Source organism: Lemur catta, chromosome 8 (assembly GCF_020740605.2).
Source record: "Lemur catta isolate mLemCat1 chromosome 8, mLemCat1.pri, whole genome shotgun sequence".
Taxonomy (NCBI): Eukaryota; Metazoa; Chordata; class Mammalia; order Primates; family Lemuridae; genus Lemur; species Lemur catta.
Window position 1 is genome coordinate 45,155,983 of NC_059135.1, and position 11,930 is coordinate 45,167,912.

General features: G+C 37.1%; 1 protein-coding gene across 1 annotated transcript in view; it reads right to left on the reverse strand.

Moving 5' to 3' along the window:
* Window positions 1-10,205, reverse strand: part of DNAJC10 (DnaJ heat shock protein family (Hsp40) member C10) — a 51,047-nt gene extending 40,842 nt beyond the window's left edge. Inside the window, exons 1-4 of the mRNA XM_045559675.1 lie at window positions 9,637-10,205; window positions 8,446-8,795; window positions 6,587-6,749; window positions 4,584-4,634 (exon numbers count right to left, since the gene is read on the reverse strand). Coding sequence (XP_045415631.1) covers window positions 4,584-4,634; window positions 6,587-6,749; window positions 8,446-8,649 — 418 coding nt within the window. The 5' untranslated portion in view covers window positions 8,650-8,795; window positions 9,637-10,205. The remainder of the gene's footprint in view (window positions 1-4,583; window positions 4,635-6,586; window positions 6,750-8,445; window positions 8,796-9,636) is intronic.
* Window positions 10,206-11,930: the final 1,725 nt, after the last annotated feature.

Here is an 11,930-nt window from a genome sequence, read left to right on the forward strand (position 1 = left end):
ACTTGCCACTCACTGATAGGGTTTTGATATGAGTCTGCAAGCAACTGATTTATTATGGTCTCTGTGCAAACCTCTCTGCTAATCTGTATTTGCAGCCACTCCCCAGAGCTAGCATTACCACCTCAGCTCCACTTCAGATCATCAGGCCATTAGAATCTCATTAGGAGAGTGCAACCTAGATCCCTTGCGTGCACAGCTTACAGCAGGGTTCGAGCTCCTATGAGAATCTAATGCCACTGCTGGTTGGACAGGAGGTGGAGCTCAAGCAGTAAGCAAATGATGGGGAGCAGCCGTAAATACAGATGAAGCTTCCCTCATTTGCCCACCACTCACGTCCTACTGTGTGGCCCCATTCCTAACAGACCACAGACCAGTACTGGTCTGCGGCCTTGGGGTTGGGGACTGCAGGTTTAGATCACCAACTGGTACAAACTGAGGTAAAAATCCTAACAATTAATGCATATTTTAACAGAAAAAGGGAATATCTTATCAGCTATCAATAAGTAATGAGGTGGTTATTTATATATAAAAAGAGAATGCAATAAATAGACAAGGTGTTACTGTTCAAAAGTCTTAAACAAAAATATGATGTAAAACAAATTTGAATGGCATTTAACTTGACACAAAACTCTGTTTACTGTGAAAACATCTATCTTGGTACAGGTATACCTTGGAGGTATTGTGGGTTCAGCTCCAGATCACAGTAATACAGAAAATACCACAATAAAGTCGCACAAATTTTTTGGTTTCTCAGTGCATGTAAAATTTATGTTTACACTATATTGTAGTCTATGAAATTGTGCAACATTACATCTAAAAAGACAATGTACATGCCTTAAAAATATCTTATTGCTAAAAAATGCTAATGATCATTTGAGCCTTTCACCAAGTCATAATCTTTTTGCTGGTGGAAGGTCTTGCATGTATGTTGATGGATCAGGGTGGCTGCCGACAGTTGGGGTGGGGCTGTGGCAATTTCTTAAAATAAGACAACAATGAAGTTGGACATATTGACTTTTCCTTTAATGGAAGATTTCTCTATAGCATATGATGCCGTTTGATAGCACCTGACCCAGAGAACTTCTTAAAAAACTGAAGTCAACCCTCTCAAACTCTGTTGATGCTTTATCAACTAAGTTTATGTACTGTTCTAAATCCTTTCTTGCCATTTCAACAATGTTCACAGTACCTTCAACAGAAGTAGATTCCATCTCAGGAAACCACTATCTTTGGTCATCTATAAGAAGCAACTCCTCATCTGTTAAAGTTTTATCATGAGATAGCAGCAATTCAGTCACATCTTCAGGTTCTATTTCTAATTCTAGTTCTCTTGCTACTGCTATTACATTAGCAGTTACTTCTTCCACTGAAGTCTTGAACCCCTCAAAGTCATCCATGAGGGTTGGAATAAGCATCTTCCTGTTGATGTTGATATTCTGACTTTAACAAATCACAAGTGTCCGTAATGGCACCTAGAAGGGTGAATCCTTTGCAAAAGGTTTTCAATTTAATTTGCCCAGATCTATCCAAGGAATCATTATCTATGGCAGCTGTAGCCTTAAAAAATGTATTTTTTAAAGACTTGAAAGTCAAAATTACTCCTTCATTCATGGGCTGCAGAATGGATATTGTCAGCAAGTACGAAAATAACATTAATCTCCTTCTACATCTCTATTAGAGCTCTTGGGTGACCAGGTACATTGTCAATGAGCAATATTTTAAAAATAATCTTTTTTTTCTGAGTAGGAGGTCTCAGCAGTGGGCTTATGATATTTAGTAAACCTTGCTGTAAAAACAGATGTGCTGTCCTCCAGGCTTTGTTGTTCCATCTATAGAGCACAGGCAGAGTAGATTTAGCATAATTTTTAAGGGTTCTAGGATTTTTAGAATGGTAAATGAGCACTGGCCTCAACTTAAAATCATCAGCTGCACTGGTCTCTAATCTGAAGTTTGAAGCTAGACTTTGACTTCTCTTTTCTAGGTACGAAAGTCCTAAATAGTATCCTCTGCCAATAGAAGGCTATTTCATCTACATTGAAAATTTGTTGTTTAGTGTAGATGTCTTTATCAATGATCTTAGCTAGATCTTCTAGATAACTTGCCGCAGCTTCTAAAACAGCATTTGCTGCTTCACTATGCACTTTTATGTTATGAAGATGGGTTATTTCCTTTACCCTCATGAACAAACCTCTGACAGCCTCCAACTTTTCTTCTGCAGTTTCCTCACCTTTCTCAGCCTTCATAAAATCGAACAGAGTTAGGGCCTTTCTCTGGATTAGACTTTGGCTTAGCGGAATGTTGTGGCTGCTTTGATCTTCTACCCAGACCACTCAAACCTTCTCCACATCAGCAATATGGCTATTTTGCTTTCTTATCATTAGTATGTTCATTGAAGCTGCACTTTTAATTTCCTTCAAGAACTTTTCCTTTGCATTCACAACTTCGCTGTTTGGCACAAGATACCTTTTGGCATGCTTTCCACACTAAGCTTAATCATTTCTAGCTTTTGATTTAAAGTGAAAGACATGCAATTATTCCTTTCACTTGAACACTTAGAGACTATGTAGGGTTATTAGTTGACTCAGTTTTAATATTGTTGTGTCTCAGGGAATAGGTAGGCCTGAGGAAGGGGAGAGAAACAGGGAAAGACCAGGTGGTAGAGCAGTCAGAACACCTACAACATTTATCAATTAAGTTTGCCATCTTATAGGCAGAATTCATGGTGCCCCCTAAACAATTACCATAGTAATATCAAAGATCACTGATGACTGTAACAGATACAATAATGAAAAAGTCTGAAATATTGCAAAGAATTACAAAAATGTGACAGAGAAACAAAGTGAGCATATCCTGTTAGAAAAATGGCACTGGGAGGCTTGCTTGATGCAAAGTTGTCACAAACCTTCAATTTGTAAAAAACTACAGTATCTGTGAAGTGCAGTATAGCAAAATGCAATAAAATGATATATGCCTGTATTTTGTTTTCATAGAGCACTTCTAACATATTTGCTCTGTTCCCCTTGATTGCTGAACAATTATTTCTACAAAAGATAAGACTATGTAACTCAAACCAAACAACTGGTAATAGAAAGAGACCCACAACCAAGCAGGCTAATAGAATATTTACGTAACCACAAATTGATACTACTATACATGTTTGCCATTTTCCTTCTGCTTCTTCAACTAAAACTTCAGGATCTTCTTGTCTTAGCCCAGTAATATGAAGAGTAATATCAGAGATGAGAGAGAATGGTGGCAAATAGGTATTAAACCTATCCATATTAGTTAATTATCTCTGAATTATCTCTAAAGTTTTGTGGATATAATTTATCTTAAACTGCCATTTTGGGTTCTATATGAACTATTAGCAGTTCTTAACCTTTTCTTCACAGTGACATCTGAAAAAGTTTCCACCCATATACAATATAACTATTAGTACTGTCTCATTCTAGGTGGACTCACGGGTTAGTCAGTATGCAGGTTTTGTTTCGTTCTTCCAGTTCTATTTATAATTCCAAAGATTTCTGCCCCACGGGTCCATGAAATACTCACTGATATGTTAGGAGAGGGAGACACTAACAACCATACAGGAAAAGCTATAGGTTCATATAACCCATGCAGTAAAGTTATGATTCTACCAGCTTGTGACATGGGCATTAGTTCTATCTACCAACAGTCTAAATGAATCAAATTTTCTTCTGTTTCCTTAAGTAGGGAAGATATATTTTCTATTCACTTTGAACTTGCACAAGTGTTCACATACAAAACTTCTAACAAAGTAACAGAAAAAGACCCATGACCAAGCAGGCTAATAGAATATTTACATATTGAACAGCTATTTTGCATGCCTGAGCTTATCAACATGATGTGTAAAATAAGCATAAAATGCAACCCTTGCTTAGAAGGAACAAACTATACAAAATCAAGTGGCTGTAATAAATCTTTAATGATGCTAATATATGAGAAATATTTTTATATACATATATTGCAACTGATATGCTATTTTAGTTTTTGAAATAAGATTGTAACAGAGCAAAATAAAACTGAAATGTGATCTGACATACAAAATTTGCTTTCAAGTAGAAAAGAAAGAATAAACCTATTTTATTATCACTGTACAAAGGCTGAAAGTATAAGAATCTAACCTAGTATTTATAATTTTCTAAAATGCAATGGAAAATGCAGAACTGTATTTTTATATCCATTTTCATGCAAGTCACAGATCAAATAAAATCTGCTTCCAAAATAGCCAGCCACATCCTTATCCAAAACTTTGAAATCAAAAAGCTCTGAAACTACAAGTTATTTTGCAAGTTTGCAGCAAGCTTACCTGGGATCCAAATCTGAATAAAAATGAGGCTATCTGTTATTTTCACTTCTTTTATTTGGTAAATATACTTACACATTTTGCTGCAGAAATATTAATGTTTTTATTGTGGTCCACTTCCCCACATTCTTCTAGGAATATTAATTAATATACAGTATACACTAAATGTCTAAAATCCAAACAATTTCTAAATCCAAACAAGAGTTTTGGATCAGATTGGACTTGTAAAAACAAAATCATATGCCCAAAAACTTACCAAATTCTCTTCTTTCCAATGTTATGATTTCAGGATCATCATCATAAATACCTAATTTTAAAAGTACATAAGAATTATAAAATAAAAACTACACCATAAATATAAATGAACACATAAAAATATACTACTTATTTTTGTTTTAATCAAAAAATCAGCTTATACTAAATGCCAAACTTGAAGAATATACAACAAACTAAGAAAAAAAGGTAAATAATATTATTGGTGATATATAAAGAGTGATCTAAAGCTATGAGAACCTTGATATGGACTATTATAGGTGTGGGAGGATTCCTAATATTTATATAATTTCATCTCCACAAAAAATTTCTATTATATATTTTTAAACTTTTTATTCAAAAATAATTATAGACTCAAGAATTTGCAAAAATGGTACAGATTCTCATGTACTCTTCACCCACCTTCCCCTTATACTGACATGTTATGTAGCTATAGTATAATATCAAAACTGGGGAATTGAGAGTGGTACACTGTTAACTAGACGGTAGACCTCATCCAATTTTCAGATTATATGGTTTTTAATAAGTCGTACCACTTTAAAATACCTTCTGCTAAAAATCTTATAATTAGAATATCTGCAGAGGTTGAAACATTCAGTAAATATAAATTTTGCTTACAATAATTAAGACCAATGTGAGAAAATTTCTCATTACTATATAAAATATCAAAATAATAATTTAGATGGCTATAGACCAGGGGTCAGCAAACTTTTTCTGCAGAGGCCATTAGTAAATATTCAGGCTTTATAGGATATATGGTTTCTGTCACAACCACTCAAATACGCTAAGTGTGAAAGAAGTCATAGATAATATGTAAACAAATGAGCATAACTGTATTCCAATAAAACTTTATTTATAAAAGCTGGTGGCAAACCAGATTTGGCCTATAAAATGTAGTTTGCCAACTGCTGATACAGACTATGAAGCTGTTGGGAATATACTTGAAAACACTATTTTGAAAAGAAAAATCAGTCTTGAGAAGCAAACCCTACAGATAAAAATTTAAAATATTTTATTTAGTCTAATATAAAAACACACTTCAGTTCCTAGCCTGCATCTGCAGCTAGTTAATGACTAGGAGAAATATGCGATATCTGAATTCACCTTCCTGCCTTGATATCTGTGTTTACTTTCCTTTTCCTTAGTTCCTTTAACTTGTTTCCTTCTTCTGCTCTGCCCTTATTTCTTTCTTATTTCTGCCAACACCTTAAAGCATTATCAATAAGGGTTCTATATGAGAAGGACAGCATTTCTATTGAAGTGACCACTATTAAACTTAAAGGAAAGTTTAGCCTTTCTTGGAAAATACGATGTTCGAAAATATATTGAAAGAAATTAATATTAATTCAATATTAGAAATATTGAAAGAAATATTTAATAACTGCTAATGGTAATACATACAATCATTCATCACCTAATAACGGGGATATGTTCTGAGAGATGTGTTGTTAGGCAATTTTGTTATTGTGTTTATATCACAGGGTGTACATACACAAACCAAGATGGTATAGCCTACTACACACCTAGGCTATGTGGTATAGCCTATTGCTCCAAGGCTACAAACCTGCAGAGCATGCTACTGGATTGAATACTATAGGCAACTGTAACACGATGCTAAGTATTTGTGTATCTAAACATAGAAAAGATAAAGTAAAAATGTTATAATCTTATGGGACAACTGTCATATATGCATATGTGGTCTGCTGTTGATTGAAATGTTGATACACAGCCCATGACTGTGTATTTTTTTGTTACATAGTAATCCTTATTTTAAAAGTATTTGACAAGATCTGATCAATACACTTTTATATCTGTTCAGATAATCTCTGTATACCAACTTATTTTCCTTTTGAATTTCACTCCAATGGTAAATTTTAAAAAGCTAGTCAAAATGACACATATTAAATACATAGGTAGTGAAACAAAATTAACTTTTCTTTTACTCAGATAAAAAGCAATTTCATAAGTAGTATCATATCACCTTACCAAAATCATAACGATAATAGTTCCAGCTTTCATACTGGCCTCCTTGATTATCCTCAAGTCCCTTTTCTCCATATTTGTCATACTTTTTTCGTAGATCTTCATCTTTGAGTACTTCATATGCTCTATTTATTTTTAAAAAATCACCATGTGCATTTGGGTTATTCTGTTAAAAATTATTAGATATAATAAAGTCATTTCAAATACACAATCCAAGTCTCTTTGGAACCTTTATGTAGATTCAATTAATCCAGAAATTTCTGGGAGACTAGATACCAACATAAGGAGGGGTAATGTAATGTAATATGAGCTATCATAGGTTGAAATAAAGAAGTATTTTCTAAGGAACTACAATCTTCAAAAAAAAAATAACAGAAATAAGAACTGACTCTTCAAAAGGTCGACAGATAATGATCATACAATGTAAGTCACTCCTTTTAAGAAACGCGCTGAGAAAAAACTGATAAACCCTTTGAAACTCTTAATTTTGTAAATAATATTTGTTTACTCCTAAAACAATTATGAATAGATATGTAGGTTATTTTTCTATTTGAAGTAAAATCTACATATTAACTAAAAAAAGTATGTCCTCAATTTACTACCAGATGATTAAATAAGAACTCATGGCAGAATAACAATCCAAAAGTGGATTGGAAAAGTTTCTCGCTTCGTTACTTTTTTTTTTTGGAGACAGAGTGTCCCTTTGTTGCCCCAGCTGGAGTGCAGTGTCATCACAGCTCACTGCAACCTCAAATTGCTGGCCTCAAGCAATCCTGCTGCCTCAGCCCCCTGAGCAGCTGGGACTACAGGTGCATGCCATCATGCCAGCTAATTTTTCTGTTTTTAGTAGAGATGGGGTCTTGTTCTTGCTCAGGCTGGTCTTGAACTCCTGAGCTCAAGCAATCCTTTTGCCACAGCCTCCCAGAGAGTTAGGATTACAGGTGTGAGCCACCAGACCTGGCCTCCTTTCTTTGTTATTAGGTTTCATAGAATTGGTTTTTGAAGAATGCTTTCAGGTAACTAATACTTGGATGTAAATCCACCATCGTTTATAACTTAAAAATCATATTTTAAAATTTTAAAGAAAAAACTGAAAAAATAAAAATCCTAAATACAATAGAATGTAGATGTCAAAGAAAGATAATAAGAGTTTTAAAGAAATATTGTTTCTATTGCTCAGCTTCACGCAATTGAAATAAAATAATCCTATTTTCAAAATTCTACCTAGAAAGAGAAAATTATAGCTTAATCATGTCTTTCTCCTTGTTAATAATGCTGGCCAAATCTCATTAAAAAAGAATTTGGTAAATTATAAAAATACCATAAAAATTAAAACTAGTTTTGAAAGATAACAGTCTTTAACACTGTTATATTTCAAATATTTGACTGCAATTATATTTAGCTGCCGTCAAGTTTTAATTTATAACTTTCTAATTCTGGTCTGTGGAAAAGCATACTATCATTAGCTACTACTGCCATTTTTAGTATGTTGTACCCTCTGAGTTTTAAAGCAATATTTTTTCTCCTATTGTCCTAAAATATTTAATCTTAACCTACTTTACTAAGAAAACTACTTCAACTACTTCACAGATATTATTGCTTTTGGGGGAATTAATGTCTGCAATAGAACTGCTGGAAATTAGTTTACAAATTAAGAGGGAACTGTATTTTTGGTATTAATAATCCTTCACACTATATTCTAAACTGGAACATTTTGTTTTTTCTGTTTCTAGCATACAAGTTGAATTGTAATTTTGACATGTGATTGTTCTTAAGCATTTTGAACACTTACCTAAAATAATTTAAATATCAAAACATACCAAAATGCAATCAGATATTTTCAAAAACAAATTTTTACCTACCGGGTTTTTATCAGGATGTAACTTCAATGCCAATTTCTTGAAAGCTTGCCTTATTTCTCTACTGCTTGCAGTTTTAGATACTCCAAGTAAACTGTAAAAATCCTGATCTGTGCCCACTAAAATGGCCATATACACTATTAGAAAACAGAGAATAATTCTTTTCAAGTCTCTGATATAGTCATCCTTATTTAACCAGACTCCCATTCTTTTTGTTATATAAGTTCTGGTTCAAGTGAACATTAGGATACACTGCTGGTTCCAGTGGATACGATATGTGAATCTGAGAATTTCTGTCCACATTACTTCAAGGGTGAATCAAGCATCACAAAATTGTCTCCAAAAATGTTAATCTAAAGAGAGGAAACCTGGCAGTTAAAATATATTTCAAACTAAACAATAACACAATTTATCAAATAACACGGTCAGCGATACACACTCCATTAAATAAATGGCAGATCAGTGGGAATGCAGGCTCTATTCTTTGGGGGCCCCCTTCACTGCTTCCATATCCAGGTAGCCAGATTTGTGAAATCACTAGAGATAGCAGATAAAAGGTAGTGATAGTGGTAACTAGCTAGAATGCTTACATACATACTCAGCAATTTATACAATGAGAAAAGGCCTCTAATCAGCGTCAGAACACAAGGGTGGGAATAACTTTTATTTCCTTCCTCTTTCTACCCGTTGTCCTTTTTAACACTTACTTTTTAGCTACTTTACGCTCTCAGGCTGTCTAGTTTCCATTTTAATCAGACTTTACTTACAGGAAATGGACCTTTACTTTCCATATAACCTTGCCAAAAATGGCAATGAATTATATTGTTATAACAGACAACCTACACGGCAGTCCATCTTTTTCCCTGAATTGTCTCAGAAGGTGCTTAAATTGAATTTAAGAAGAGAATAATAGTAGAATAATAATTGTAAGTTAACAGTGTAATTTTACTGCAAAGATCATGTTTGGTATAAACAGAAACAAGAAAAGAAACCTAAAAGGAGAAGGCAATGGTTATTAAACATGCTCACTTATGCAGGGTAAAAACAATCATTACTTCAACATACCACATTTAAACTCGTGTATGTTAGTTCCAAAAGTATCATAATGCTTGGAAGTCTAACTTTCATAGCACCCTCAGTTTCTCCTTTCTTCATTTAATCCTAAATGTCTATTTAAAAAAATGTTCTCCTTACCTGTAACTGGTGGTCTTCAGCTCATTTCTAATACTTCCTTTTCATCCCACAAAAGTATACCTTTGTAAAATATAATGATGGAGATTAACAAATATCCAGACTACAAAACAAGTGCAAGAAAAAAGAGAGAGAATAAGTTCCCAATCACTGCTCCGGGATAAGACGTTCCCTGCCTAGGGCCAGGCAGCGCGGGTGTGGCCGAACTGCCCTGGGCCCGAGCTGCGGGACAGGTGGAAGCTGTGGGAAAACGCAAGGCGGAAGGTTTCGCGTTTCATCACTCCAGAGTAGAAGAAGGGAAAGATGGAGACACAGGGGGAATGGGGCTGTCAAGTGTTGCTGGTGTCTGAAGTCTCAGGCCGGACTAAGGAAGAAGGGGGCCTGAGTAACTGAAGGGGAACCGCTGAGAGGAAGGGTGGCGCGGGTGCGGAGGCAGACGGCGGGGAGTGAGAGCATAATGCCGGTCTCAGCAGCGCAGAGGAGGGGCGGTTCAGGCTCGCAGGCGCCGCTCTCCTTCCCTCGCGGAGGGCCCAGGCCACCGCCCGCTCCGGCAAAGCCTAGGCTGGCCCGCGGCCCATGCCCACCTTGGTGTCGCTTCCTGCAGCTACTCCCCCATCCTCGAGCCCCGGCGGCAGACCCCGCCTGTCCGACCCCAAGCTGTGAGTGCGGGACGGAAGCTCGCACTCCGCAACAGCCCGGCCGCCGAGCGCTGGACTGGGGAGGACCAGCCGCTCCGGCAGAGTCGGACGCGCCGCCGGCCCGGGTGGGCGCCTCGCGCTTCGGTCTCCACGGCGAGCCGGGGCGGGGCCTGGCGCGGGGCATTGTGGGAAAGGCGTGGAGACCGCGGCCTAGGAGACCCGCAGCTGGCCTGGCAGGCGCGGCGCGGCGGCGGCGGCGGATGAGGAGGGTGGTGTACTTTTAGGTTGACGTGGCCATCTGCGCGGGATCCGGCTCCGGCTCCAACCCGGAGCTGAGGGACGGCCTGTGACCAGCGCTGCCCGCGCCGGCCGCGGGCAGGAACGATGGACAGCGAGCCCCGCCCCTTCCTGGTTCCGTTGCCAGGGTGACGGGGACACCCGGAGGGCGGATTTGGGGAGCGATTTCGCCGTGACTGTTCTTAAAGGGAAGACCCGGCTGTAGAGGATTTTTGTGGTTGATGTGTGGGTGAGGCCGAAAGGGGAAATTTGGCAGAAAAAGGAGAGCTTGCCTGATGTGACATTGATTTAGGCAGTAGGAAACTTGGAGGAAATAAAACTTTACAACTCTGTGTGAGCGTGTGTATCAACAAACGTTTGAGCCTTCTTAAGTTTATCTCCTGGCTTTCTAGTCATCCACGGTAAAAGTGGAGGTTATCCGTACTCCTCTCTCACCTTCACATCTAAATGATGTGGTACAGAAACTGCAGTTTGACCCACGGCAATATAATTGTAACAATTGAAGTAGCGATATTTACAACTTCTAAAAGAGGTTGCTGAAGAGGATACCTGCTTATAATACCAACCCTTACGTGAAATAAGTTGTAATTGGTAACAATTGCATGGGTAGTCAATCAAATTTCAGCTTATGAACACCTGAAGACTATACAGAGTCCATGGCTAATATATGGCCGGAAAGAAGAGGAAGTAGAGTGAACAAAGGCAGAAATATTAGAAGTAGCCTGATGTAATATTAACAGTAGCTAATAGGTATCAGGAACTGGTGTAAGCACACATGGTTTAACTCATTTAGTCCTCTATATAATCTTACAAAATAGCGTCTATTGTTATGATCGTTTCCCAGTTGAGGAAACTGAGGTAAATATGTGACAGTGCTGGGTGTCACACCTAAGCAGCCTGGCTCCACAGACCATGACGTTAATCACTATGCCACACTGTGAACCAACAAAATCGTATAGTAAATTGAAAAGCAAACAGAAAATTGGAGAATTAAGCAAGGGCAGATCACAGAGGAGTTTTTATGCCATGATGAAGATATAGATTTTATCTTGTAAGTAATGAGAAAATTTTTTAAAGCTTTTAAGTAAGGGACGGAGATTGTATTTTAGATCATTCTGCAAGCTATTGAAGAGAAAATATAAAGGGTGCAAGACTGGAGAAAGAGCAGTTAGGAGAATGTTAGAGAAATAAGATAAATGTGGCAAGTGATGGTGATTGGATGGATATGGTAGATAAAGGAGAGGAAAGATTCAAGGTTAATTTCTGATTTAGGTAGCTGAGTAGCACTCACTGAATGAGTACCTGTTTAGGGAAGAGACAAAGGGTTCTGATTTGGACATATTCAGCTCAAGATTCCTAGAC